At 57.3% G+C, this 25,089-nt stretch overlaps 3 protein-coding genes across 4 annotated transcripts in view; 2 read left to right on the top strand and 1 right to left on the bottom strand.

Annotated features, from left to right (window-relative positions):
- The window catches only part of ADIPOR1 (adiponectin receptor 1), a 9,059-nt gene extending 7,905 nt beyond the window's left edge, over positions 1-1,154 (top strand). Inside the window, exon 7 of the mRNA XM_017835517.1 lies at positions 457-1,154. Coding sequence (XP_017691006.1) covers positions 457-585 — 129 coding nt within the window. The 3' untranslated portion in view covers positions 586-1,154. The remainder of the gene's footprint in view (positions 1-456) is intronic.
- A 1,087-nt stretch (positions 1,155-2,241) lies between these two features.
- On the bottom strand, positions 2,242-10,418 carry TIMM17A (translocase of inner mitochondrial membrane 17 homolog A (yeast)). 2 transcript variants are annotated; one of them, XM_017835521.1, is made up of 6 exons: positions 10,311-10,418; positions 6,414-6,513; positions 5,524-5,587; positions 4,457-4,585; positions 3,849-3,959; positions 2,242-2,519 (listed from the first exon to the last, which is right to left on the bottom strand). In XM_017835521.1, the coding sequence occupies exons 1-6, from the start codon at positions 10,334-10,336 to the stop codon at positions 2,449-2,451; spliced, it is 501 nt and encodes a 166-aa protein (XP_017691010.1). In that variant the 5' UTR covers positions 10,337-10,418; the 3' UTR covers positions 2,242-2,448. The 2 variants fall into 2 exon arrangements, with proteins under 2 accessions (XP_017691010.1, XP_017691011.1); XM_017835522.1 differs by having other exon boundaries at positions 6,414-6,550; positions 10,311-10,401.
- A 46-nt stretch (positions 10,419-10,464) lies between these two features.
- Positions 10,465-25,089, top strand: part of LMOD1 (leiomodin 1) — a 21,625-nt gene continuing 7,000 nt past the window's right edge. Inside the window, exons 1-2 of the mRNA XM_017835497.1 lie at positions 10,465-10,536; positions 14,168-14,428. Of these exons, the coding sequence (XP_017690986.1) occupies positions 10,489-10,536; positions 14,168-14,428 (309 nt within the window). The 5' untranslated portion in view covers positions 10,465-10,488. The remainder of the gene's footprint in view (positions 10,537-14,167; positions 14,429-25,089) is intronic.

The following is a 25,089-nucleotide window of genomic DNA, read 5'->3' as shown; positions in this document are numbered from 1 at the left end:
GAGGGGGGCACCACAGGTATGGGGGGCATTGAGGGGGGCACTGGGGGGTCGGGGCGGGGTGGGGACGGCGCTGGGAGAGTGGGATGGGACAGTCCTGGGGCAGCGAGGAGCAGCTCCTGGTGCCCCCTGTGACTCCTGTCCCCGTGCCAGCACAGGCCCTGTGTCCCTGTGTCCTTGTCCCTGTGTCCTTGTCCCTGTGTCCCCTGTCCCTGTGTCCCTGTCCTTGTGCCAGTCCCAGAGCAGTGAGGGGGAGGAGAAGGAGTTCCTGGTGTTTCTGTGGCCCTTTTTGGGGAGATCTCACCTGGGGAAGTCGGGCAAAAATCGGGGGAAAACAGAGGAAATTGGAGGAAAATCAGGGGATTTGGAGAAGAAAATGGTGAAATTGGTGGAAAGTGGGTTAAATTTGGGTTGGAAACGGGGGATTTGCTCTGCTCTAAAGGGCTTCCTCCCCCCCAGTTCCAGTCCCATCAGATCTTCCACGTGCTGGTGGTGGCTGCAGCCTTTGTCCACTTCTACGGGGTGTCCAACCTGCAGGAATTCCGCTATGGGCTGGAAGGGGGGTGCACGGATGACTCCCTGCTCTGAGGGCACCGCCTGCTTTTAGTCCAAGCTTTCCTCAAGTGCTTTTTAAACTCTTTTTGTCTTTGCTCAGATCCAAGGAAGACTCAAAAACTGGGTTTGGGGGTTGCTGGTGGGGGTTTTTTGTTGTTCTTTGGGTTTGTTTTTTTTAAAGAAACGGATAAATCCTTTAGGAAAGTTGTCGACCAAATCTTCACCCCCTCCCCCCAGTGGGGTCTGGGCGGGTTTGGGGGTTCCCCCAGGCTGGGTTTAGCTGCACTGGGGGCTCCCCCAGCACAGGGAGCAGCTGCTGTTCCTGTCCAGCCGAGCACATCCCGCCCCTCACCGACCCCACATATCCCCCCGGGAATTCTGCGGCTCCCAGGGCAGCTCCCGGGGCACAGAGTGTGTAATTTAAAATGTTTTAATTGTCCTTTTTTTCGGTTTGGTTTTTCTTTGACCATGTAAAGAGAAAGGAGGGTATTTAATATTTAAACCGAGCTTTAAAGGCAGCCCCTCGGCCAGGAGGGGCGGGGGGGCTGGTCTGGGAATCAGAGCTGCTGTAGAGACAATAAAAGGTCACTGGATCAGTGTCACCCGGGCCTGTCACTGTGTCACCCTTTCTGTGCCACCCCCTGGGGGGGGACAGAAGCAGCTGCTCAAGGGGCGTGGGGGGCTCCGGCACCCCCAGAGTGGGGCAGGGGGGTCTAGACTGAGCCAATAAACTGGGATTAACTGGGAATTCTGGGGGGTTGTGGTGGGGATGGGGTGGGAAAAACCCCCCTGGCGGGGTCAGCCTTGGGGGAGAAATTCCTTCTGGGATCAGGGGCAGGAGGGGGCACAGCCTGGGCAGGGCCCTGAGTGGGGCTCAGAGACCACTGAGGGGCAGAGCCCAGCTCAGTAAAGCCCAGCTCAGGCAGCTGAAGGCCACTGCTTGTGGCAGGGCTGAGGGACGAGCGTGGGCAGGGCCACCACAGCCACTGGGCACCTGGCCCTGTGCCACCTGGGCTGAGCCTGACTAATCCTGCATCCCTGTCCTACCCTGGCTGAGCCCAGCTGATCCTGCACCCCCTGTCCCACTCAGGCTCAGCCCAGCTGATCCTGCAGCCCTGTCCCAGCTCCAAGGGATGAGAGCCAAGCCCTGGAGTCCTGGGCTGGCTGTGGGACAGGCAGGAGGGAGGGAAGTGTCCCTCTCGAGGACACAGGATGAGCAGGATCTCACACACTTTGTCCAACCCTCTGCCAACGTTCCCAGGGTCCAACAACCCTCAGTTTTCCCATTCTCAGCTCTGGCTCCGTTTGCTCCTCCCTGGGCAGAGGAGAAGCCACAAAGTTGCTCCGATGTTCCTCGAGGCTTTCAGGATGTTGGATCAGCCCCTGGCAAGGATCAACAGGGACTGACCCAGGTCAGGAATTGCCCCAGCAAACCTGGATGGGGCAGGGACTGTAACTGCTGGAGCAGGGAAGGGCCTCCCCGGCAGGAGTTGGGACAAAGCCAGGAGCAGGTGCTGGAACTGGGATCCCAGTGGAAGCTGAGGCTGTGCTGGCAGCAGGAATGAAGGTGCAACACTTCCCCCTCTAGCCCCACACCCCAAATCCAGGCTGAAATTCCAGCTGCAGGTGCCACATCCCAGAGGAGACTCCAAGACTTTCAGCGTCTCAAGGATGACAAGACTCCGTGTGCTCCATGTCTCAAACCTCCTTGTAATTCCAGCCCATGTGTAACATTACAGATGGGAATTATTGGGAATAAATAGATTTGTCATCTCCTAAAAGTTCTCCTGAGCTCTGGGAAGTGCTGCAGGTGTTCCTGGGAGGGGGAGGGGAGGGACATCCCATCCTGGAGCTCCAGCAGGGACATCCCATCCCATCCCGGGGCTCCCAGGCCCCTCACTGGTACTGTTGATAGTTGCTGAATGGGGGGGGCTGGAGCTGGGAGGGATCCTCGGACAACTGCGGGCCTGGAGAGGGAGAGGAGAAGCAAATCAATCCCAAAAGGCAGGAGATTCCTCCTGCAAACAGTGGGTTGGTTCAGATAAATCCCCCTGGAAATTAATCCCCAATCCCAGCCTGGTTTGAGTTTCACAAAGACTGTCAGAGGTTTCACAGAATCCTGGAATCCTGGACCTCAAATCCCATCCAGTCCCACCCCTGCCCTGGGCAGGGACACCTCCCACCATCCCAGGCTGCTCCAACCTGGCCCTGGACACTCCCAGGGATGGGGCAGCCACAGCTTTTTTGGGAATTCTATCTCAGCCCCTCCCCACCCTTACAGGGAGGAATTCCTTCCCAAAATCCCATCTAACCCTCTGGCAGTTGCTCCCCCCAGCACTGGGTTGGGAAGCTGAATCCACAATTGTTCCATTCCAGTGGTTCCTTTATCCCTGGGGTTAAACCTTCTCAGAGGGGTTGAGGGCACCTCCAGGGCACTGAGGGGCCTAGAAAGGGTTCCCTCTCCCTGCTGGGAAACCTGGGAGCAGCCTGGGCTAGTGGGAGGTGTCCCTGCCCGGGGCAGGGGTGGGACTGGATGGGATTGAAGGTCCCTCCAACCCAAACCATCCTGCGATTCTCTGACAGAGATATTTAGGATTTTCCACAGCCAGGCATTCCCACAGTCACCAACCCAACTGACACCCCAGCTCCTGTTTTACTTGGGAAAAAAAAAAAGGAATGTGGGTTTTGAAGTTCAGGGAAAGGAAAACCCCTCAGCCTTCCTGGAAATGGGTTATCTGGGTCTGCCAGGACTTTATCAGCTCCTGCACCCGGGGCTCCCACACCCACGCTGCCAGGACCTGCCCTGGGCTGCCAGGACCTGCTCTGGGCTTCCAAAACCTTCCCTGGGCTGCCAAAATGTGTTCTGGAGCCAGGCTGGGAGAGTTGGGAATGTTCCCCTGGAGAAGAGAAGGCTCCAGGGAGACCTTGGAGCCCCTTCCAGGGCCTAAAGGGGCTCCAGGAGAGCTGGAGAGGGACTGGGGACAAGGGATGGAGGGACAGGACACAGGGAATGGCTTCCCTCTGCCAGAGGGTTGGATGGGATATTGGGAAGGAATTCCTGGCTGGGAGAGTGGGGAGGGGCTGGGATGGAATTCCCAGAGAAGCTGTGGCTGCCCCTTCCCTGGAAGTGCCCTGGATCAGGTTGGACGGGGCTTGGAGCAACCCAGAAGGAGCCGATGATATCCCAGGGGTCTCCCTGGCTTTCCAGAGCCCCAGGAACTGCCAGATTCCCTCTGGGATTCGAGTGCTGGCTGGAAGAGGCCGATCCCTGGGATCCCCCTGTGCCGGCTCCTCACCGTTGGGGAACTGGGTGGAGGCGAATCTCGTCAGCAGAATTCCCGCTCCCTCGATGAGCGCCAGGAGAATCCCTCCCATGGCAGCGGATCCCACCATGGCCACGGGCCCGTCTGGAATGGGAAGCACAAACACACCTTGGACTTTTGGCTGCAGTGGTTCCATGTTAGACATTCCCAAAATCCTGCTTTGGGCGGGAAGGGACCTCAAATCTCATCCAGTCCCACCCCTGCCCTGGGCAGGGACACCTCTCACCATCCCAGGCTGCTCCAGCCTGGCCTCGGGCACTTCCAGGGATGAGGCAGCCACAGCTCCTCTGGGAATTCCAGCCCCTCCCCTCCCTCCCTGTGCATTTGGATCTCTCCCAAAAGCAGACCTGGAGCAGTGACTTCCCATCAATTCAGGGATTCATTAAGGGATAATTCCTGCGCAACTCCCCCCTCCCAGGAACACCAGGAACCTTTGGGAACCCGGGAATTCCTTTCCTGAGCCCAGCAGGGAAGTCTTGGGTGATTTTCCAGTGGGCAGCAGATCCCAGTGAGGGTGTCCCACACCCTGCCACGGGAACTGGGATGTTTGGGGGTTTTGAGGGATTTTCCCAGTTTCTTACTCCGTGCGGCCAAAATGGCTCCGGTCAGGGCTCCGCTGGTGATGGAATTCCAGGGATCCTCCTTGCCCCTCATCCGGACCATGCTGCAGTCGATCATGGAGAAGAGCCCTCCCCACACGGCAAAGCTCCCTGTGCAAACAGCCGGGATTGGGGGGAAAACCCAGGAATGGCACCCCGGAAACCAGGGAATGCCTCCTTGGAAACCAAGGAATGTTTCCCCCATAAACCAGGGAATGCAGACCCCAACCCACCCAGAGCAGCTAAAATCACTGGAAAAGGGGGAATTCCCACCCTGTCATTCCAGGGATTGCTCCCCACACATAATTAACCCGGGAACTTAAATGAAATTTAAATTAACTCATTAAATTAATTAATTTAATTTATTGAATAAATTAAATTCCCAAACTTGGGAATTTAAATGTAATTTAAATTAACTCATTAAATTAATTTAGTTTAATGAATTAAATTCCCAACCTCAGAAATTTAAATTAAATTTAAATCAATTCATTAAATTAATTCCCTGGGAAATCAGGGAATGAATTAAATGAATTATATTATCTATTAATCGATTATTTTTTAAATAATTATTAAATATTATTAAGCATTAATTATTTGTTATTTATATATTCATTGATAATGAATTAAATAAATACATTAAATTAATTTAACTTAAGAAATTAAATTCCCAAACTTGGTTATTTAAATGAAATTTAAATCAATTCATTAAAATAATTTAATTCCCTGGGAAAACAGGGAAATAATTAAATTAATTATATTAAATAGTAATATTAGCTACTAAATATTATTAAATAATAATTACTAATTAATTATATGTTAATCAACGATGAATTAAATTAATTTAATGTAATAAATCAAATTTCCAGGCTTGGTTATTTAAATGCAATTTAAATTAACTCATTTAATGAATTTAATTTAATAAATCAAATTCCGAAACTTGGTATTTAAATGCAATTTCCATTAACTCATTAGATAAATTTAAATTACTAACTCCAGTTCCCGAACTCAGGTATTCCAGTGCACTGCCAATTAACCCCTTCACTAATTACCCCCGAGCTGCGGTGCCCTGGTCCTGACGGCGGTCAGGCTGCCCCTCAGCCGGTGGCTCACGCCCTGCGAGAGAGAAACACCCCAGTAAACCCGGGAGGTCCCAACCCATTCCCAGTTATCTGTGCAATCCCACATTCCCGGCAGGCACAGGCAGCAATTCCAGGCTCCGGGGAGGATCCGGAGCCCAGGTGGGGACCAGAAGGGGCAGTAAAACCACATTAAACCACATTTTTGGCTCTTGTTTTTCCACCTCTTTCATTGGTTTTTTATTCATGTCTTCGGTTTTGTTCCCCATTCCCGTTTTCCCAGCAATCCAACCACCTGTCCCAAACTCAGGCGTTCAGTTGGGATATTCAGTTCTTGTTCCTGAGCTTTAAACCCGGAGCTGAGCCTTGCAGAGCCCAGCACCAAATGTGCCAGAGTTACAGTTGAACACATTTCCCCCCATTTCCATGGGATTTAAAGGATTGTTAATGAAATGGGAACAAAAATGGTAAGGATTAAATAAAAAATGGTAATAAAATGGTAACAATTAAATTAAAAATTGTGATAAAATGGTAAGGATTAAATAAAAATTGTTAATGAAATGGTAACAAAAATGGTAAGGATTAAATAAAAATGGTAAAAAAATGGTAAGGATTTAAAAAAAGATAATAAAATGGTAAGGATTAAATAAAACAAGTTAAAATGGTACCAAAACTGGTCCTGACTGAATAAGGGTAACTAAGGAATTCTCCAGGGGAGGCAGAGCTCTGAGCCAGGAGATGGGACCCCGAGCTGGGACAGCCCCCTCCTGGCCTGGATTACGGTCATGGATCAGCCCCATCCCCTGATGTTCCTCCTTCCCCTTGGCTCCCACATTCCCTGGGAAGGGCAGGACTTCACTCACCACTGGAGAATTCCGGAAGCCCTTGATGGCCTGGAAGATCCCCCCTCCGATGGCCCCCATGGTGAAGGCCCCTCCGCAGTCATCCACGATCCTCCAGGGACTGCGGGAACAACGGGGTGGGAATGGGGAATGCCAGCCTGGGAATGGGGAATGCCAGCCTGGGAAAGGGCTGGGACAGGGCAGCGCCCAGGCCCTGCCGGGACTGGGGTGGAGATCCGCCCCAATTCCAACAGAACCTAGGGAATACTGCAGCAAATACTGTCCCACATCCAACAAAACCCAGGGAATACTGCAGCAAACCAACCCAACTTTGCCATTTCATCCCCCCTCCCAACGTCCCTGGAGCAGGAAGGATCCAATATCCAGAATTTCCCACACTCCTGAACTTTCCCCCACTGCCCACAGAAGACAGAGACATATTTCCATCATAGAAAAGTGCAGAATTCCAGCTCTGCCCTACGTCCATCACATTCCCTGATCCCACTCTTGTCCAGTTCTATGGAAAACTGAAGGGCCAAATTCCCTGAGATTCCCTTTTCCTGAATCCCTCACACTTCTCATCAGCTCTGCTTATTTAACTGAGACTTCCAAGCCAGCTTTGTTAGGCTGGGACGGTTTTTCCTGGTGCATCCTGGATCCTTGAAGTCCATTCCCACCAAACACAGCTCCCAGAGGAGCAGCAGCCACAACTCCTGCTCCAGAATCCTGCGCAGGAGCCCCTTCCTGCTGGGAACACCGTCAGCCCTGGCAGGTGAGTCTCACTTTGGGGCTCAGAATCTCTGCCCAGCACTGGAGCCTTGTGACACTAAACCCAGTTCCTACACTAGGCCAGGCCTAAGCTGCCAATAACCCCTGTTGTCCCTGGGTGATCCCAGAGCACAAAATAACAAACTCCTTGGGGTTTTTTTCATCCTGCAGCCAAATGTTCCAGCCCAGCACAGGGGATTTAACTCCTGCACTGCCAAGAGTCAGGAACTGCAGGAAAACTCAGCTCCAACACCAGTCAGGGTCCCAAAGGTGACCCCCATGGCAGGATCAGGGATTTCTGGTTTCTCTGGGAATGGGGGTGTCCCTGAGGATCCCCACAGCTCCTGCCTGTGGGGACACGGACCCCAACCCTCCTCCAGAGCACCCAGCGAGGAGGGGGTGAGGATGAGGAGGGGGCTGAGGATGGGGGGGAACTGAGGATGACGGGAGTCCCTGGATGAGGGAAGGCTGTGGATGAGGAGGGGCTGAGGCCAAGGAAGGGCTGAGCAGTGACAAACCTCTCCTCTGTCCCAGCCCCCCGTCCTGCAGACTTTGTCCCAGGGTGTTTTTTCCCTGCAAACACCCTCTGATTTGCAGTCCCTCCTCCTGCCCATGACTTACTTTGGGATCTCTCCCTCCCTGCACCCCTGACCCAGGGCACTCCTGTGGGCACAGGGGACACTTGGCTTGGGCACCCTGGCTTGTCCCCAGTGCCACCCCCATCCAGATCCCATCCCCACCCCATGGATTTTATCCTTCCTCCCATTCTGTTTCTGTGCCCTGCTCTCATCCCATCTCACCTCCTCACGACCCCCTCCACCCCTGACCAAATTCAATAATTCAGTTTATTTTCCTTCCTCTCCTTCCTGCTCTTAATGCCCAGGAAAAGGTTCCAGGCACACTGCTGTCAGAGATGGCAAGATAAAAAGCAACTCAAGTGTTCCTTCCCAGGGATTTTCTGCTGTTTTGTTCTCAGGTCTCCCAGTGCAGGTTTTGATCTCCTCTGTTATGAATAAAACATCTCACCCCAACTCTCCCCCTTCCTTAACTCAGTGATCTCCTTAAAAAACCTTTTGGAAATCTAAATGGATTATGTGGAGTGGGCTTCTCTTACCCACAAAGTCAAGGCATTCCAATTAACCAAATCACAGCCTCATTAACGAGCCCCCAATCATGGAAGGCTCCCCTCCACTCTTTAACCTCATTAGCTGTTGCCTTTTGGGTTCTTCATTTTCATCTTAAACTCCTCCCCAAGCCTGAGCAGCTTTTAAAGGAGAGAGCCCCTCTTTGATGCCAGCACAGTCCCCTTCCCTCAGGGCTGACCCACAGCCCTGCCAAGCCCGAGCACTGCCTGACCTGCTGAAGGAGCAGAGGAGAGGAAAAGAGATTATTCCATTATTAATTTACCACTTCTCTCCAAGCCTAATGTTACAGAGAATTGTTCCCCTGACTCTGCAGGGAAGGGATGTGGGAGATGAGGTCAGGTTCCTGCTCCTCACAGCACCAGGGATTGCTCAGAGACAGCAGGGCAGAGGCCAGGACTCCACTTATCCCTCCAAGCCCCAGGGAATCCTGCAGCTCTCCAAAGAGCTGGAAAACCACTGGGATTGGAGTCTAGATAAACAAAGGGGCCTTTTCTCCCCAGAGAAGCAGCCTGAGCCCAGGCAGAGCAGCTGCTGGGGTTGGATAAAGGGCCAGGACACAGGGGACCTCGACAGCCCCACACAGCAACAGGGTAAGGGAGAAGCCTCAGCCCATGCCAGGGGAAGCTCAGGATGGACATCAGGAGGAATTTCCTCATGGAAAAAGTGGTCAGGCACTGGAATGGGCTGCCCAGGGAAGTTTGGAGTCCCCCTCCCTGGAGGTGTCCAAGGATGTGGCACTCAGTGCTCTGGGCTGGGATCGGGCGCAGCTCGGACTCGATGGGCTGGGAGGGCTTTTCCAACCTCGGGATTCTGGGATTAGCTGGAGCCCACGGCAAACTATCAATAAACACAATTTATTTTGCTCGTGTCCCAGAATTTGTGCTGTGGAAAAGCCAGGGTTGACTCTCATGGAGAAAGTTAACACGTGGTAACAGAGTGACTGGCAAAGTTTGGGAAAAGCCTCAGGAACAGCCTCAGGTCTCTGTTTGCAGAGCTGAGCGCAACCATGGAATTCCAGGATGGTTTGGGTGGGAAGGGACCTTAAATCCCATCCAGTGCCACCCCCTGCCATGGGCAGGGACATCTCCCACCATCCCAGGCTGCTCCGACCTGGCCTTGGACACTTCCAGGCATGGGACAGCCACAGCTTCCCTGGGAATTCCATCCCAGCCCCTCCCAGGGAAGGATTCCTTCCCAATATCCCATCTAACCCTCCCTCTGGCAGTGGGAAGACATTCCTCTTGTCCTGTCCCTCCACCCCTTGTCCCAGGTCCCTTCCCATGCTGATAAAGCTGCTCAGGACTCTGCAACCCTGAGCCCGAGTTTGCATTTAAACCTTTTATTGCTGCAAATAAAACCTCTGAGCTGCCACTGATGTGGCTGTGGAAGTCCACAGGGACAGCACCGAACTGCCAGGGAGGGCTGGGGGGCTCAGGGGGGCTGGGAGCGGCTGGGGGAGCTGGGGGATGAGGGGAGGCTGAGGATGAAGCAGTGCTGTGGATGGGGGGGCTGAGGCTGAGGGGGGCAATGAGGACGAGGAAGAGGTTGGGGAGACTGAGGATGAGCGGGCCGAGGACGAAAGAAGACTTAGGGGAGGCTGAGGAGGCTGTGGATGAAGGGGCTGAGGATGAGGAGGGCACCGAGCACGAGAGGCGGCCGCGGGCAGGCCGGGGGCGGTGCCGGGGCCGGGGGAGGGCGCAGGGCCCAAAGCAACGCCCTTTGCGGCCCCCACAGGCCCCTGAGCCGCTCGAGCCGCGGGTCCCGCCGGTTCCCCCGGGAGCTCCGGCGGCTCCGCGGGGCTCGGCACAGACGGGCTCCGACCTGCCCGGGACCCGCGGCCGCCGCTGCCTCCCTCAGGGGGCCCCGCCAAGGTCACACCCGCCCCCAGCACAGCGAGTGGCTCCCGCCCCTTCCCGGGCCCGATCCCACTCCTGGGCTCGCTCGTGATCCCAATCCTGGTCCCAGGTCCGATCCCGGGCCCGGTCCGCTCCCCCCCGCTCCTCACCAGGGCTCCCTCGCGTACTCCTCCATCTTGCCCCGGCCCCGCCGCCTCCCCGCGCGCCATTGGCTGAGCCCGCCCAGCGCCGCCCAATGGAGAGCGCGGGGCGGGACCGAGGGGAGGGGCCTGAGCGTTGATTGACAGGCCCTGAAATGGCGGCGTGAGGGGAGGGCGGGGGGAGGGGATGGGATCCCGGCCCTGCCTCGGGCACCGACACCTCCCGCCCGTCCAGGTTTGTCCAGCCTGGCCTTGGGCACTTCCAGGGATGGGGCAGCCTCTGGGAATTCCGTCCCAGTCCCTCACAGTTGGTAACTGTGGGAATGCTTGGCTGTGGAAAATCCTAAATATCTCTGTCAGAGAATTCCAGGCTGGTTTGGGTTGGGAGGGACTTTAAACCCCATCCAGTCCCAGCCCTGCCATGGGCAGGGACACCTCCCACTAGCCCAGGTTGCTCCAAGTTTGTCCAGCCTGGCCTTGGACACTTCCAGGGATGGCGCAGCCTCTGGGAATTCCATCCCAGCCCCTCCCCACCCTCCTAGGAAAGGATTTCATCCCAATTAATCCAAGCTAGATGCTGCTGCCCATTTACCTCTCAGGAACGATGATTTCCAGGTTGAATATTCCATTCTTATAGGGTGTGTCTGCACCTCCTAAGATTTCTTCAGGAGCAAAATGAAAACAGAAAGGGTACATTCCAAACCCTTTGGATATGTCCAGCAGCCTCCAGGGAGCTCCCAAAGCTGCAGAAGTGCTCAGATAATGGAATCCTGGAATGGTTTGGCTTGGAGGGACCTCAAAGCCTACCCAGTCCCACCCTGCCCTGGGCAGGGACACCTCACACTATCCCAGGCTGCTCCAACCTGGTCTTGGACACTTCCAGGTTTGGGGCAGCCACAGCTTCTCTGGGAATTCCATCCCAGCCCCTGGTGGGGTATGTTTGGCCTGATTTAAGGTGGGGGCAGGGGGTGACGTAATTTTTGGGGTTACCAGGAAATGCTGTTCTGGCTTCTGCCTTGGCCACAGAGGGGAGATGGGAAAAGTGGGAAATCTTGGCCTCTCCCAGCGCTGGAGCCTTGGGAGCAGCTCTTCCCACTCTCCTGAAAGTGCTGGGACTTCACTCCCAGTGCTGGGCACTGCTGGAGTCACACCTCCACCCCGGGGGCACTTCTGGGCCCCTCACGAGACACTGGGGGCCTGGAGCATGTCCAGGGAAGGGGATGGAGCTGGGGAAGGGGCTGGAGCAGCAGAAGAACTGAGGGAGCTGGGAAGGGGCTGGAGAAGCCCTGAGGGATCTGGGGGGGCTCAGCCTGGGAAAAGAAGACTCAGGGGGGACCTTCTCCCTCTGAAATTCCCTGACAGGAGAGGGGAGCCGGGGGCAGGGTTGGGCTCTGCTCCCAGGGAACAAGGGACAGGAGGAGCCAGGGAACGGCCTCAGGCTGAGCCAGGGAGGGTCAGGTGGATATTGGGGAAATTCCAGCATGGAAAGGGCGCTCAGGCATTGGAAGGGGCTGCCCAGGGGGGTTTGGAGTCCCCATCCCTGGGAGTGTCCAAAAAAATGTGTGCTGTGGCACTTGGGGACAGTTTTAGTGCTGGGGGTGGGTTGATGGTTGGGCTCAGTGGTCTTGGGGGGAGGTTTCCAGCCTCAATAATTCCATGACTCTCCAAGAGTTCCCACACTGGCCCAGCCCTCCTCAGGGAGGTGATTCCTTGCTGCAGCCCTTGTCCATCCCAGCACCTGTAAGTCCAGGTTCTCTCCCAGACTTTCCGTATGTGCTGGGAAGGGACCGGGCAGGACCACAGAGAGCTCCGGGGCGGGGGGTTTGGACACTCCTTTGGCTCCTTCCAGCAAAGAAGGCACCAGACGGCCCCCAAATGTCCCATTCCTGGGGGTTCCACTGCCCTCAGCCCCGGCACAGCCATTGAAGGGTCAGGGGAGAAGAGCCAAGGGAGCTGGTCAGGGACTCTCCATCGGGAACTGTGCCAGGACACAGGGAATGGCTTCCCACTGCCACAGGGAGGGTCAGATGGGATATTGGGAAGGAATTCTTCCCTGGGAGGGTGGGGAGGCTCTGGAATCAGTTTCCCAGAGGATGCCCCATCCCTGGAAGTGTCCAAGGCCAGGTTGGATAAAGTTGGAGCAGCCCGGGATAGTGGGAGGTGTCCCTGCCCATGGCAGGGCTGGGACTGGATGAGCTTTGAGGTCCCTCCAACCCAAACCAGGACTCCATGGGACCAGAAGGGGAAGGGACTGGCCTTGTCCCTCCTGATGCAAATGAGCTCCAAGATGAGGGTTGTGGGATCAGGGAGACAGGAACGCTGGGATGAGGTGGGATGGGATCCAAGAGGACAATGTTTAGGGTTGTGCACTTGGAAACCAGAGCCAACAGTTCCTTCTCCAATCTGGAAAAAATCTCAGCCCTGCTGGTGAATCACAGGAAGGGAATGAGCAGGAGCCATGGCTGGAGATAAAGAAAAGCCTGGAATGCACCGGGAATCTGCATTTCCAGTCCGGATGGGGAATGTCTGGGTTGGAGAATCACTTGGAGCCCTCACTGACTGTGCTCAGGGGGGGATCTGGGACAGGGACACGGGCAGAGAGGGGCAGGAAAATCTTAGGAGAGCTTTTTTACCCAGGAAGACCAAAGGGCTCCTTACCTGGATGAGCAGGGAGAGGCCTGGGAGCAAGAAACCTCAGGAGAGTGATAAAGGATGAAGGAAACAGGGATGAAATGGCAGGATAGTGGATGGTGGAAAAGCTGCCTGAAAACTCAGAGTCTGGGAGAACTCCCAGGGTCGGGGGAGCTTCCCTATGGATTAGGGAGATGGAAAGTCGGTGCCACAGGGCAAAGCCCAGGCTGAGGGCACTGCCTAGAGCAGGAGCAGGAATTGGGGCTGTGCAGAAGGAGGGAGGTCTTGAGGCTTGGCAAGGGCAGGATGGGAGGAAGGGGAGCTGCAGGAGCAGCCCTGCAGAGCTTTGGGAATTGCAGGAGCTCTGATGGAGCCCAGCCCAGGGATGGTGTCAGGTCAGACCCTGCAAAGGTTTGGGGATTGCAGGAGCTCTGATAAATCAGCCCAGGAATGGTGTCAGGTCAGATCCTGCAGAGCTTTGGGAATTGCAGGAGCTCTGATAAAATACAAACCAAGTGATGGTTCCAGGGTCAGATCCAGCAGAGGTTTGGGAATTGCAGGAGCTCTGGTAAAGCCCAGCCCAGGGATGGTGTCAGGGTCAGATCCAGCAGGAGCACTCGCTTCCAGTGCCTCCATCCTTCCCAAGAAAACCAGTCTGCCCCAGCATCACCACCTCCCCCTCATTCCCAAAAATCTGTGTGTTAGTGGCACAGAGGGATAGAGAGGAAAACTCGCTCTGGAGCGGCTGCTCCGTGTCCCGTCCCGGCAGGAGCTGTCCCTGTCCCAGCAGAGCATGTCCCCAGCACTCGGTAGCCACCCTCCCCGCTTTGGAAGCCCCCCTGGCGCGGGCTGCTCCCCCCATCCTGCTCCTGCCCGCGGCGCGTTTTTCCCTGTTTTCCCCCGGGTTGGCCCATTGCCTTTAAAAGGCGAAATGCTCCGCACTAAATTTGGGCATGCGGCTCTGGCCGCTTCCCTGGAATGTCCTCGGGTTTCAGGCTCCCCCGCTCCCCCCTTCCCCGCCTCCCGCCCGCTCCATTGGCTTCCCGGCTCCCGAACCGCCGCCGGACCCCGGCATTGGCCAGCCCCGGGTTGTCCCCTCTGGAAAACCAAGGAGAGCCGCCGGGATTTAACACTTGAGCACCTGCTGCCCCCCGGGAAGCAGCTTCGGGAGCTTCGGCTTCTGATTTTTTCTCTCCTGCCTTGGGAACCCCAAAACCGCCACCGTGTCTCGCCAGAGGGCCAAGATGTCCAAGGTGGCCAAGTACCGGCGCCAGGTCAGCGAGGACCCGGACATCGACAACCTGCTGTCCACGCTGTCCCCGGAGGAGATGGAGGAGCTGGAGAAGGAGCTGGACGTGGTGGACACCGAGGGGAGCGGCCCCGCCGAGAAGAACCAAGCGGAAAACTCCTCCCCCGGCCCCCAAAACTGTGACCCGGAGCTGAACCACCATGGCAGGGAGCCCAGGAGGGTCCTGCGCAGGGAGCAGGCCGTGGATGTAAGTCACGATCCCTCTGGGAAAGGGGGGACACACCTGGAACCCCCCCGGGCTGAGGGAGAGAGGAGGTGGGGAACACAAATCCCAGGAAAGGCTGTGCTGGGGAGGAGCTGCTGTCACAGAGGGACCAGGGGGGTGGTCCAGGCATCCCAGAGGGGACAGGGTGTCCCTGAAATCCTGGCGTTCCCCTAAATCCTGGTGTTCCTGTAAAATCCTGGTGTTCCCCTATAATCCTGGTGCTCCTTGCAAAGCCAAAGCTGTGCTGGTGTCCAGGGATTTTCTTGCTGTCCCTGTTCTGACATCCCTGGGCAGGGCTGGGGATGGAGATGGGATGGGAATGGAGATGGGATTCCCAGGAGGTGCAGGGACAGTGATCCTGTGGGCTGCATTTTTCCCTCTTTTCCCCCCTTTGGACACCACTGACCTCTCGGTCCTTCCAGTTCTCCTCGTGCAAAAGCTCCAACAACCGCTGGTTCTTGTGGAACAAAAAGTTTCTGGGAATCAAGGAGCAGGTTTGGCCCCAAACCGTTTGTTTCCCGGTTATTGTTCGTTTCAAATCCATCCTTTAATTTGGATTTGGGCCCATTTATCTCCTTTCCTGCGCTGGTCAAATCCCTCGGGAGCTTGTTTGGAGCTGGAGAGCTTCGTGCCAGTCCCTCTGCTCCTGTTGTGCCTCCTCAGTGGGATCCAATCCCACTCCCTGGCACATTCCTTCACCTCTGCACTAAGAATATTCAGGATGTGATCGTGTGTGGGAGCCTGGGAAGCAGCTGGTTTCCCTAGTTTTCCATGGCTGAGCCAGGGGGGGAAAGGCTGTGACTTTCCAGCTCTTTATCCGGGTGCTCACGGGCAGGTTTCGTGTCCCAGGTGGAATTTGGGGCTGAGAGGTGTCGGCAGCACAAGCAGATCCGAGGATTTTGTGGATCCCTCTTTAATTCCAGATCTGTTCCAGGCCACCCAGGTCTTCCAGCTGGTTAGCTGAGCTGGAATTGCCCTGGGATCGCTTGGAAATGGCTCTTCCCTGGTCTTTCTGGAGTTTACAGAGGAGGCTCCTCTTGAGCACAGCTTGGAGTGACCCTTCTCCCCCTGAAATGTGGGGAATGGAAATTCCCACCGCAGGAGGAATAGCTGGAGGTTTGGGAAGGGGTTAAGCGACTCCCCCAGCCTGGTCCCGGGATGCCTGGGATGTTCCCGTGGCTCCAGGACAAGGAACAGCCGCCTCCTTCCAAATGTGGCTCCTGGCGTGGGCCGGGGACACGCAGAGCCCCGTCCCTCCTGGCACGGGCTGGGATTGATTCCCGGGAAGATTTCCCGGTGGGGAAGTGCAGGTGCCGCAGGAGATGCTGGGAAGGGGAGCACTGTGGTGTGGCCCCAGTTCTCCCAGCGAGGATAACCCCAGTTACCCCAGTGAGGGCACTGGTTCGCAGCCGATCCCTAGGATTGGCTCTGGAAAAGCCACTTTTTCGGGTGGGGGACACTTTGTTTTGGCATCGCACGTGCTCATGTTTCCCTTGGAACAGTTGGAAGATGAGGAATTGGCTGGGAACTGGGAGAGGGAAGTGTTCACAATCAGGAGGAAAGGAGGAAAGTTGGGGTTTTTTTGGACAAAAGAGGAAATTGCCTGTTAGAACATAACACGATTTGGGAGATCCCCGAGAGTGCTGTGGGAGGGGATTCGGGATGTGGGAAGGGGTGGCACAGGCAGGAGGGACACCCAGCAGAGGGTGCAGGGCCTGGAAGGTGGGAAGGGCACCTGGAAAAGCTTTTCCCTGAGCTCGGGAGCTCCAGGCCTTGGAAGGCAAAGCCAAGGCTGAGGGTCGAGGCGTGGGAGGGGCTGGAGGGGCAGAACTGCAGCCCGTGGAGGGGAAGGGAAAAATCCCATTCCTGGCACTGCCGGGAGCTGGGATCAGCCCCCGGGATCGGGCAGATCCCACGGGACATGGGGGCGGGACCAGCAGCCCATGGCAATGATCCCAAAATCCAGCTCTGGGAGGGGAATTTCCCCCCCGTGCAAGGCAGCCCCCGGTGGGGCTTTGCTGCCAGATGGGGACGAGTCTGGGGTCACTGGGGACCCCCGACCCACCCCAAACACCCCTCAAATGACCTGGAGACCCCCAGGACCCTTCCAGGGACCCCCGAGACCCCCAGGACCCCCAGGATCTTCTCAGGGCCCCCCAAGACCCTCCCAGGGCCCCCCAAGACCCCCCATGTTCTTGGGTTTCCCACCTCAGCCGGGGGTCTGGGGTCACTGGAGACCCCAAAACAGTCCCAGTGGCTCCCCAATGACCTGGAGACCCCCGGGACACCCCAGGACCCCCCAAGATCCCCCCCAGTGACCCAGAGACTCCCCCCATCGACAACCCAGGATCCCCCAAGACCCTTAAAAACTTCCCCAGGGACCCCCTCAATAACCTGGAGACCCCATCCATCCTCCTCCAGTTTGGATTGGGAGGGGAAGGAAAACCAGCTCAAGGGGGAGCCTGGGCTGGTTCCTTCCCTCTGGAAGTGCCCAGGGAGCTCTGGGAGGGGAGCTCTAGGTGTCCCAGGAGCTGGAGCTGAAGGAGTGTTCCCCAGGAGATAAGGGAAGAGGGGATTTCTGGGAGTTGGTGGCTCTTTCCTGTCACAGGCAAAGGCATTGAGAGAGAGGAACTGGGATTGGGAACACCCTGGGAAGTGGGAATGGTGGCATAAAAGAGCCAGAGGGCAGGGATAGATGGGATATTGGGAAGGAATTCTTCCCTGGGAGGGTGGGGAGGCCCTGGAATGGATTTCCCAGAGGATGCCCCATCCCTGGAAGTGTCCAAGGTCAGGCTGGAGCAGCCTGGGATAGTGGGAGGTGTCCCTGCCTGGGGCAGGGGTGGGATGGGATGGGATTGAAGGTCCTTCCCACCCAAACCATTTTGGGATTCCAGGATTAACCACTGGATGATTTACCTGGGGCACAACTGACCTGCTGTCCCTTGAAATCTTCACATCATTCCTGGGATTTCCCTCCGGAGGAGGGAAAGCTGCCGTGGGAAGGGGCTCCCTGGGGGCTGAACTGGGACAGGAAAGGGGCCTGGGGGGTCTGGCCAGGTTCTGTCCCATCCTTCCCCTGCTCCTGGTGACAAAACCCTCCTGTTTGAGCAAACATTCCCCCTGGAGACACCCCCATCCCGAGGGGGTCTCGCCAGGATGGGCTTTAGGGAATGATCTTTAGGTCCCTGCCAGGATGATCTTCAGGGAATGATCTTCAGGTCCCTTCCAACCCTAACCATTCCATCATTCCATGAGCTTCCCCAGTGGCATTTTGTCACCTCTGAACCCTCCCAGGGTTCTGAGGAGCAGAGCCCATGGGAAGGATCACAAACTTTACATGAGCCACAAATTCCAGGTGGTTTGGTGGACAGTTTCTCCTTGGAAGTTGCCAAATCCACGGCAGGAGGTTTTTCCTTCTCAAAGAATTCCACAAAATCCACCTGCTGCTGCCCTTGGCTCTCCTTGGATCCCCACAGGGCCCAGGGGGCTCCCAAAACATGGAGCCCCTCCCTGTGCTCTCCCTTCTCCAGCACCACCACCTTCCCTGGGAATGGATGGAGCCTCCTTCCCTCACCTCGTGGAATCCTGGAATATCCTGAGTGGGAAGGGGCCCACAGGGATCATCGAGTCCAGCCCAGCCCTTCACGGGACCCCCCAAAATCCCTCTGGAGAGTGTTGTCCAAAAACAGCCCCTGAGCTTCCCCTGCAGGGAGAGGACACCAGGATGCCCCGACCCCACCAGAATTCCCAGTCCTGCCTCCCAACAGGGCCAGCTTGGATTTGATTCCAGGCACGGATGGCTGGGAAATGCAAGGAATTCCGTGAGGGAGCATCATCCTGCTGGGGGGGGGGTCATTCCAGGGACACCAACCCACTCCTTCTGCCAGGACCCTCCCACTGTGGGGGGCCCTTCCCATGGGATCCAGGAGCAGCTTCCCAGAGGGAAAGGTTCTGGACAGGGGTCACTGGATGCCATGGAAGTTGTGCCCAGTGTGGATGGTTCCTGTATTTCTGTGTCCTGGAGGCTGAAATCCCTTCCCGTGGGAAGAGCTGAGCTGGCTCCGGGATCTTCCAACACTTCCCTTCCTCTGGGATATTCCGCTCCCTCCTCTGCAGGGAACAGCCCCTCCTGCTCCAGAGCCATGGATCCTTCTCCCTGCAGGCTCCTGGGAATATCTCCGTGTTCTCAGGCTCCATAGGCTGGACAGGTTCCTCATGGCCTAGTTTGGATGCAGAGGGAACACCTGTGGCCTCAGGGGGATTATTTAATCCAAATCCAGCATTTTTGAGGGATGCTGGACCCAGAGGGTCTTGCTGCTATGGAGAAGGATTTCAAACTCCTTGGGAATGTCATGGGAAAAGTCCTGCCTTCCTTTCACTCGTGGGGGTTTGTGGCCTGGGCCAGGAGGGTTTTAATCCAGGCCCTGGAATTCCCTGCATGGAGAGGGAAGATCCTCCCCAGGGAGTCCTTCAACACCCTGGGAAAACCAACGGCAGTAATTTCACTTCACATTCCCAGTCTTTAAATCCTCATTAATGCCCAAAGCTTGTCATCTTTCCATGGAAACATGGGGGGAAATCCAAGCCTTTAGCTCTGGGACAGGCTCAGGGATCCCAGACAGGGAGTACAGGGCTTGGGTCGCTCCTGGGGCATCTCCCCAAGCTGGGCCTGACTCAGGTTTGCTTAAACCCGGCTCTTGTGTTCCCAGCCCAGCCTGGCCACATCCCAGGACTGTTCCCGCTGCCTCCCAAGAGTTCCCAGTTCCCAGCTCTTGCCTTCCTTTGAACCATGTCCTGGGCTGGGCCCTTTTCCCTCGTCAGGAAATTGCTGTGGTGGGAATGGACTTCGGAGAATGAGTCCAGAGGATCCTGGAATGGGTTGGGTTGGAGGGACCTCAAAGCTCATCCCATTCCAACCCCTGCCATGCCCAGGGACACCTCCCACTATCCCAGGCTGCTCCAACCTGACCTTGGACACTTCCAGGGATGGGACGTCCTCTGAGAAATCCATTCCAGAGCCTCACCACTCTCACAGCCAAGAATTCCTTCCCAATATCACATCCATCCCTCCCTCTGGCAGTGGGAAGCCATTCCCTGTGTCCTGTCCCTCCATCCCTTGTCCCCAGTCCCTCTCCAGCTCTCCAGCTCTCCTGGAGCCCCTTTAGGCCCTGGAAGGGGCTCCAAGGTCTCCCTGGACCCTTCTCTTCTCCAGGGGAACATTCCCAGCTGTCCCAGCCTGGCTCCAGAGCAGAGGGGCTCCAGAATCCTGGAATGCCAGGATGGTTTGGGTTGGAGGGACCTCAAAGCCCATCCAGTCCCAGCCCTGCCCTGGGCAGGGACACCTCCCACTATCCCAGGCTGCTCCAAGTTTATCCAGCCTGGCCTTGGACACTTCCAGGGATGGGGCAGCCTCTGGGAATTCCATTCCCCCCTCCCAGGGAAGAACAGTCCAGGACACGTCGCTCTGCCCAACTCCTGCCCTCCAGGGGGGTACTGGATGTCCAGGGGGGACATCCCTCCAGGGCCTCTCCAGGGGTCCCGGGGTGGGAAGTGGGCAAAGCTTTGGGTCCTTCCACTGGCACAGAGGGGATGGAGCTGGGCTCTGCATTCCCCCATGGATCACATCCAGGATATCCAGACTGGGCACAGCCCTGGGAAGGAGCCAGAGGGGTTGGGTTGTTCCTGTTTGTCCCCACAGGAGGTCCTGGGTGGTTTGTCAAGAGGCAGGAGGGGACGGGGACAGTGTCTGTATCTGCTCCCACGAACAGGGACAGGACAAGGGAACGGCCCCAAATGTACCAGGGGAGGGTCAGGTGGGACATCGGGAGGAATTTCTTCATGGAAAAGGTGGTCAGACCCTGGCAGAGGCTGCCCAGGGAGGTTTGGAGTCCCCACCCCTGGAAGGTTTGGATGGGGCCCTCAGTGCTCTGGGCTGGGGAACAAGGGGGGATTGGGAACAGGGGGGGACTCCAAGGTGACCTTGGAGGGCTTTTCCAACCTCAGGGATCCTGTGACATCCAGGAGATCCCTTATATCTGTCACCTGGTGCTGCCCAGAAGTGGAAGCTGTGTCTTTCTGGGCTCCCTGGGCATTTCTGGGAACACCTCAACCCCATCAGGAGAGGGGAGAACAGCAGGAGCAGGAGCTGGGACCCCCCAGGGATGACAAAACAACCCTCCAAGGGGAAGAGAAAAGCAGGAATGACCCCATGGCAGCTCCCTGAGGGATCTACTGTGTGGACAACAGCTGGAGAGAGTGAGGTGACAACACCCAGAGGTTTGAGCTGCTCCTGAAAACCAGTGTGAGAGAGACCCTCCTGGCCAGAGCAGGGTTTTTGTGAGGCCATGGGGGGGGCAGAACCCTTGTTTTCCATGTTTTCCTCGCATGAGCAGGACAAGGAGCAGCACAGAGTGTTCCCAGTGCCCGGGAGATGACTCCGAAGGCACTCCATGCCTGGGAGATCCTCGGTCCATCTAAGGGCACAAACGAGGGGGGGGGGGAAAGCTGGATTTCCAGTCCATCTGAGAAAAAAAGGACTAAAAATCCGAGTTCTATATTTACAGAAAGCACAACTGGGATGCAGATAAATCCCTGGAAATGTTTGGAGGGTTTGGCTTTTATGGGCTGAGCTGCCCAGGAGGCTTCACATGTGTTTGTGTTGAGCTGATAAATAGAAGGGGGGGGGGAAGAGCTGCATCTGTTCCCTCTCAGCCTCTTCAGCAGCCCTGGGACATCCCTGGGGGCCCAAAACCATCCTGGGGATCCCAGCAGGACACTGGGATCAGCCAGTGGCCTCACCCTTCTCCGTGTGGGAATCATGGCGGGATGGAGAGGGAAGAAGGGAGAGGGGAAAAAAGGAAAGGGAAGCTCTTCCTGCAGGGACAGGAGGTGTTGGGGGTCACTGCAAGCGCGAGGTGGTGGCAGGGGACAGTCACAGGGGACAGGAGTCCTGCTCTGGCCTTCCCTCTGCCCAGAGGGGGAGGCAGGGATGGAACAGGCAGGAATTGGGGCTCCCAAACCAGAGCCGGGAGCAGCCGGGGAGTGTCCGGCAGGAGCAGGGCAGGGACTGGGGTCACATCTCCCATCCAGGGGACACTTCTGGACCCCTCACAAGACACTGAGGGGCTGGAGCGTGTCCAGGGCCGGGAAGGGAGCTGGGAAGGGGCTGGAGAAGCCCTGAGGGAGCTGGGGGGGCTCAGCCTGGGAAAAGGAGGATCAGGGGGGACCTTCTCCCTCTGGAATTCCCTGACAAGAAGGGGGAGACGGGGGGGGGGGCCCCCTCCCGCGGGGGGGGGGGGGGGGGGGGGGGGAGTTGGGCTCTGCTCCCAGGGAACAAGGGACAGGAGGAGAGGGAACGGCCTCAGGCTGAGCCAGGGAGGGTCAGGTTGGATACTGGGGAAATTCCAGCCTGGAAAGGGCTGTAAAGCATGGGAAGGGGCTGCCCAGGGGGTTTGGAGTCCCCACCCCCGGAGGTGCTCAAAATCCCTGTGGATGTGGCACTTGGGGACATTTTCTCCATGGTGGCCTTGCAGGGCCGGGGGAGGGTTGGACCCGATCTCAGAAGGCTTTTCCAACCCCCGTGATTCCATGATCCAGCGGATCCGTGCAGAGGTGCCAGCAGGTCCCGGGGCTGAGACACCACAGTTGGATCGGGATTCACACCTGGATTATCCCGAGGGCTCCCAGGAGTCCTTCACCACGACATCCCTTGGACACCCCAGCACGGGAACCAGCCCTGGCACAGCCCCGAGAGCCCCTTCCCTGCCAGGGAAACCCCCCCATTTTCAGGATCCAGAGTCAGTGACCCCTGGCACATCCAGCTCCCCCTCCCCACGTCCTGGGATGCGAGAGCCTGAGGAGCCACTGCTCCTGTTTTCCATAAAACATTTAAGGGAATAACCAGCAAAACCAGCTCTGTGTTGTCCCAGGGGCTGCTGGGTGGGATCCATGGGATCCCTGCACCACCAAGGGCCTGCAGGTGCTTCCATGTATTCCCAGGAGGCTCCTGGAGCTCCTGGAGGAATTCCCAGGAAGATCTGCTCCCTGAGCATCCATCTCTGGTGACACAGAGGATGGAGATGGGATTTAAGGGTGGGGTTTCAGGATGGGATTTCAGGCTCACTGGAGCTGAATGGCAGGTCTCCTGTTCCTAAAAACCCATGGAATGCTCGTTATGGGCTGCCCAAAATGTGTGTCAGGCAGAAATCCAGCCTGGAGGTGTCCAGGGTGTGAATCCCTGGAGTTCACTGCCCTTCACAGCCTCTGCTGGGGAGGAGGAGACCGGGGAAAAGGTCTCACCTTGGGAACACCCACTGCAGGAGTAGGGCTGGGAATCCAGCAGGTAGGAGGGAAAAATCCCGGCTTCTCACACCAGGTTTGGTTTGAGGAGAAAAGGTTTCCATTCCCAGAGTATCCAGTGGCTTTGAGGCTTCCTGGAAAACAGCTCTGTCCTCATGGAAGGGCTGGAGCTCTTCTATTAAAGGAAACTCCGTCGTGACGTTTGTTATTGGCCCAAATTCAGCCAAACAAGCCCCAAGTGAGGCCCAGGAGCTGCCCAGTCCCTGAGGAGCAGCTCTGCTCCTGGAAAGGGCACCTCTGAAAAGCACTGGGAACGGCTTTTAGGGTCAGGGAGGTCTGAGCAGGCAGAAGGGAAGAGGAGAAACTGAGTTCCTCGTTAAAACACCAGGAATTCTGGGAGGGCAGGGAGCTGTTTACATCCCCCTGGAGCAGGGTCTGCGTGTCCCAGAGCTCCTGCAACCCTTCCTCCATGCCCCAGGAACCCAAAAGTGCCACGGGAGACCCCCTTGGCTGCCTGGGAATAGGGGGGACACTGCAAGGTGGGAGGGGGCTCTCAGGACACCCCCGAGGGGTCTGTCCCCAGCTGAGGGGTGTCCTGGCTATGCCAGGGTCAGTCTGTCCCCAGCTCAAGGGCAGGAGTCCCCATCCCTGTCCGTGCCAGGCTCAGCAGGATCTCAGGGACCCGCTCCTGGTGGTCTCTGGCGTTGCAGGTCCAGCAGCTCCCGAGACTTGGCCAAGGACATGGAATTCTTTCCTGGAATGTCCTTGGCTCCAAGTTGTCCCTGAGTTCCTCCCAGCTGGCTGAGGGACGCAGGGAAGGAGCAGCTCGGGCGGTTTGTTTGGATGTGAATTGATTTTTAACCCCCCTCTGCTATGGCTGGAGTGGAACAGGAGTGGGAACCACCCCCAGGGACCCCAAACAACCTGCAACACCCCCCCCCCGGGGCACCTCGGGTGGGTGGGACAGCCCTGGGGGACATTCCTGTCCCCGGGAGCTCCCCTGTGGCTTGTTCCCAACCCTGGGGTCCCGCGGGGGGGGGGGTGATGCTGCTGCCTCAGGGGCTCGGGGGGTTTGGGGGAGGACAGAGGGGCCCTGAGGGTCCCTGGAGTGCAGCAGGAGGGAGGTGACTCCGGAGGGTGATGGCCAAGGTTGGAGCTGTGAGTTTGAGCCTCGTGGTGGCTCTGGAGATTCTGAGGACAGTCTTGGAGGATGGTCTGAACCTCCTGGGCAGTGACCCAGACAGGCAGAGATCCAGAACTGTTCCCAACCCCAACCCACTTCCTTCCCTCGCCAGTCTGGGCTGGGAACCCCCTCTGACCCCCAGATTTGGGTGAACTCTCCCCCCCCTCCTGGGCCTCCCCCCTCCCCTGCTCTTCCACTCCAATCCCCCTGGGATCCGAGTGGGACCTGCTGTCCCAGCCCAGTCCTGCCGAGGGATGAGCTGGGAATGTCCCCTTGGCTGCAGGAGGGATTTGTTATCCCAGCAGAGCTTGGGAGAGAGGGATGAGCCCTCGGCTAGGGGTTGTCCCCACCCTGCAGCCCCGGGGGGACTCTGGTTGCTCTGCAGGGAGCACAGGGTATCTGTTGGTGGCCACATCCACATGCCAAGTGACCAACGTGGGAATGTGCTGGAGAGGAGGGAGGAAGAGGGTCCCAGGGAAGGGTCCTGGGCTCTGGTGGCTCCAGGCATGGTCAGAAATCCCCTCCTTGGAGGTGAGCCCGGATTTCCCAGCTGGGGGGCGGGGTGGGGCTGATGCTGGCTCAGTTTTCCCCCCTGGTGCTCCCGGGAATCCATCCCAGGGGGATGTCCCACAGCTGGAAGGGGAAGTCCCTCAGCTGGGAGGTGAAGTCCCACCCTCGGCATCCAGAGGCCATTGGAAGCGTGTCCAGGGCCGGGAAGGGCCGGGAAGGGGCTGGAGAAGCCCTGAGGGAGCTGGGGGGGCTCAGCCTGGGAAAAGGAGGCTCAGGGGGACCTTCTCCCTCTGGAATTCCCTGACAGGAGAGGGGAGCTGGGGGCAGGGTTGGGCTCTGCTCCCAGGGAACAAGGGACAGGAGGAGAGGGAACGGCCTCAGGCTGAGCCAGGGAGGGTCAGGTTGGATACTGGGGAAATTCCAGCCTGGAAAGGGCTGTAAAGCACGGGAAGGGGCTGCCCAGGGGGGTTTGGAGTCCCCACCCCTGGAAGGAAGGCCTGGATGTGGCACTCAGTGCTCTGGGCTGGGGGACCAGGTAGGGATTGGGAACAGGGGGATCCATGGGCTCGGAGGGCTTTTCCAACCTCAGTGATCCCATGACACTGGAGATGGAGTCACTGCCAGGACTGGGATGTTCTGCTGACACCCCCTT

Source organism: Lepidothrix coronata, unplaced genomic scaffold (assembly GCF_001604755.1).
Source record: "Lepidothrix coronata isolate B3197 unplaced genomic scaffold, Lepidothrix_coronata-1.0 Scaffold259, whole genome shotgun sequence".
NCBI lineage: Eukaryota > Metazoa > Chordata > Aves > Passeriformes > Pipridae > Lepidothrix > Lepidothrix coronata.
Note: the sequence above shows the minus strand (reverse complement) of the source record. Positions and strands in the feature narration are given on the sequence as shown.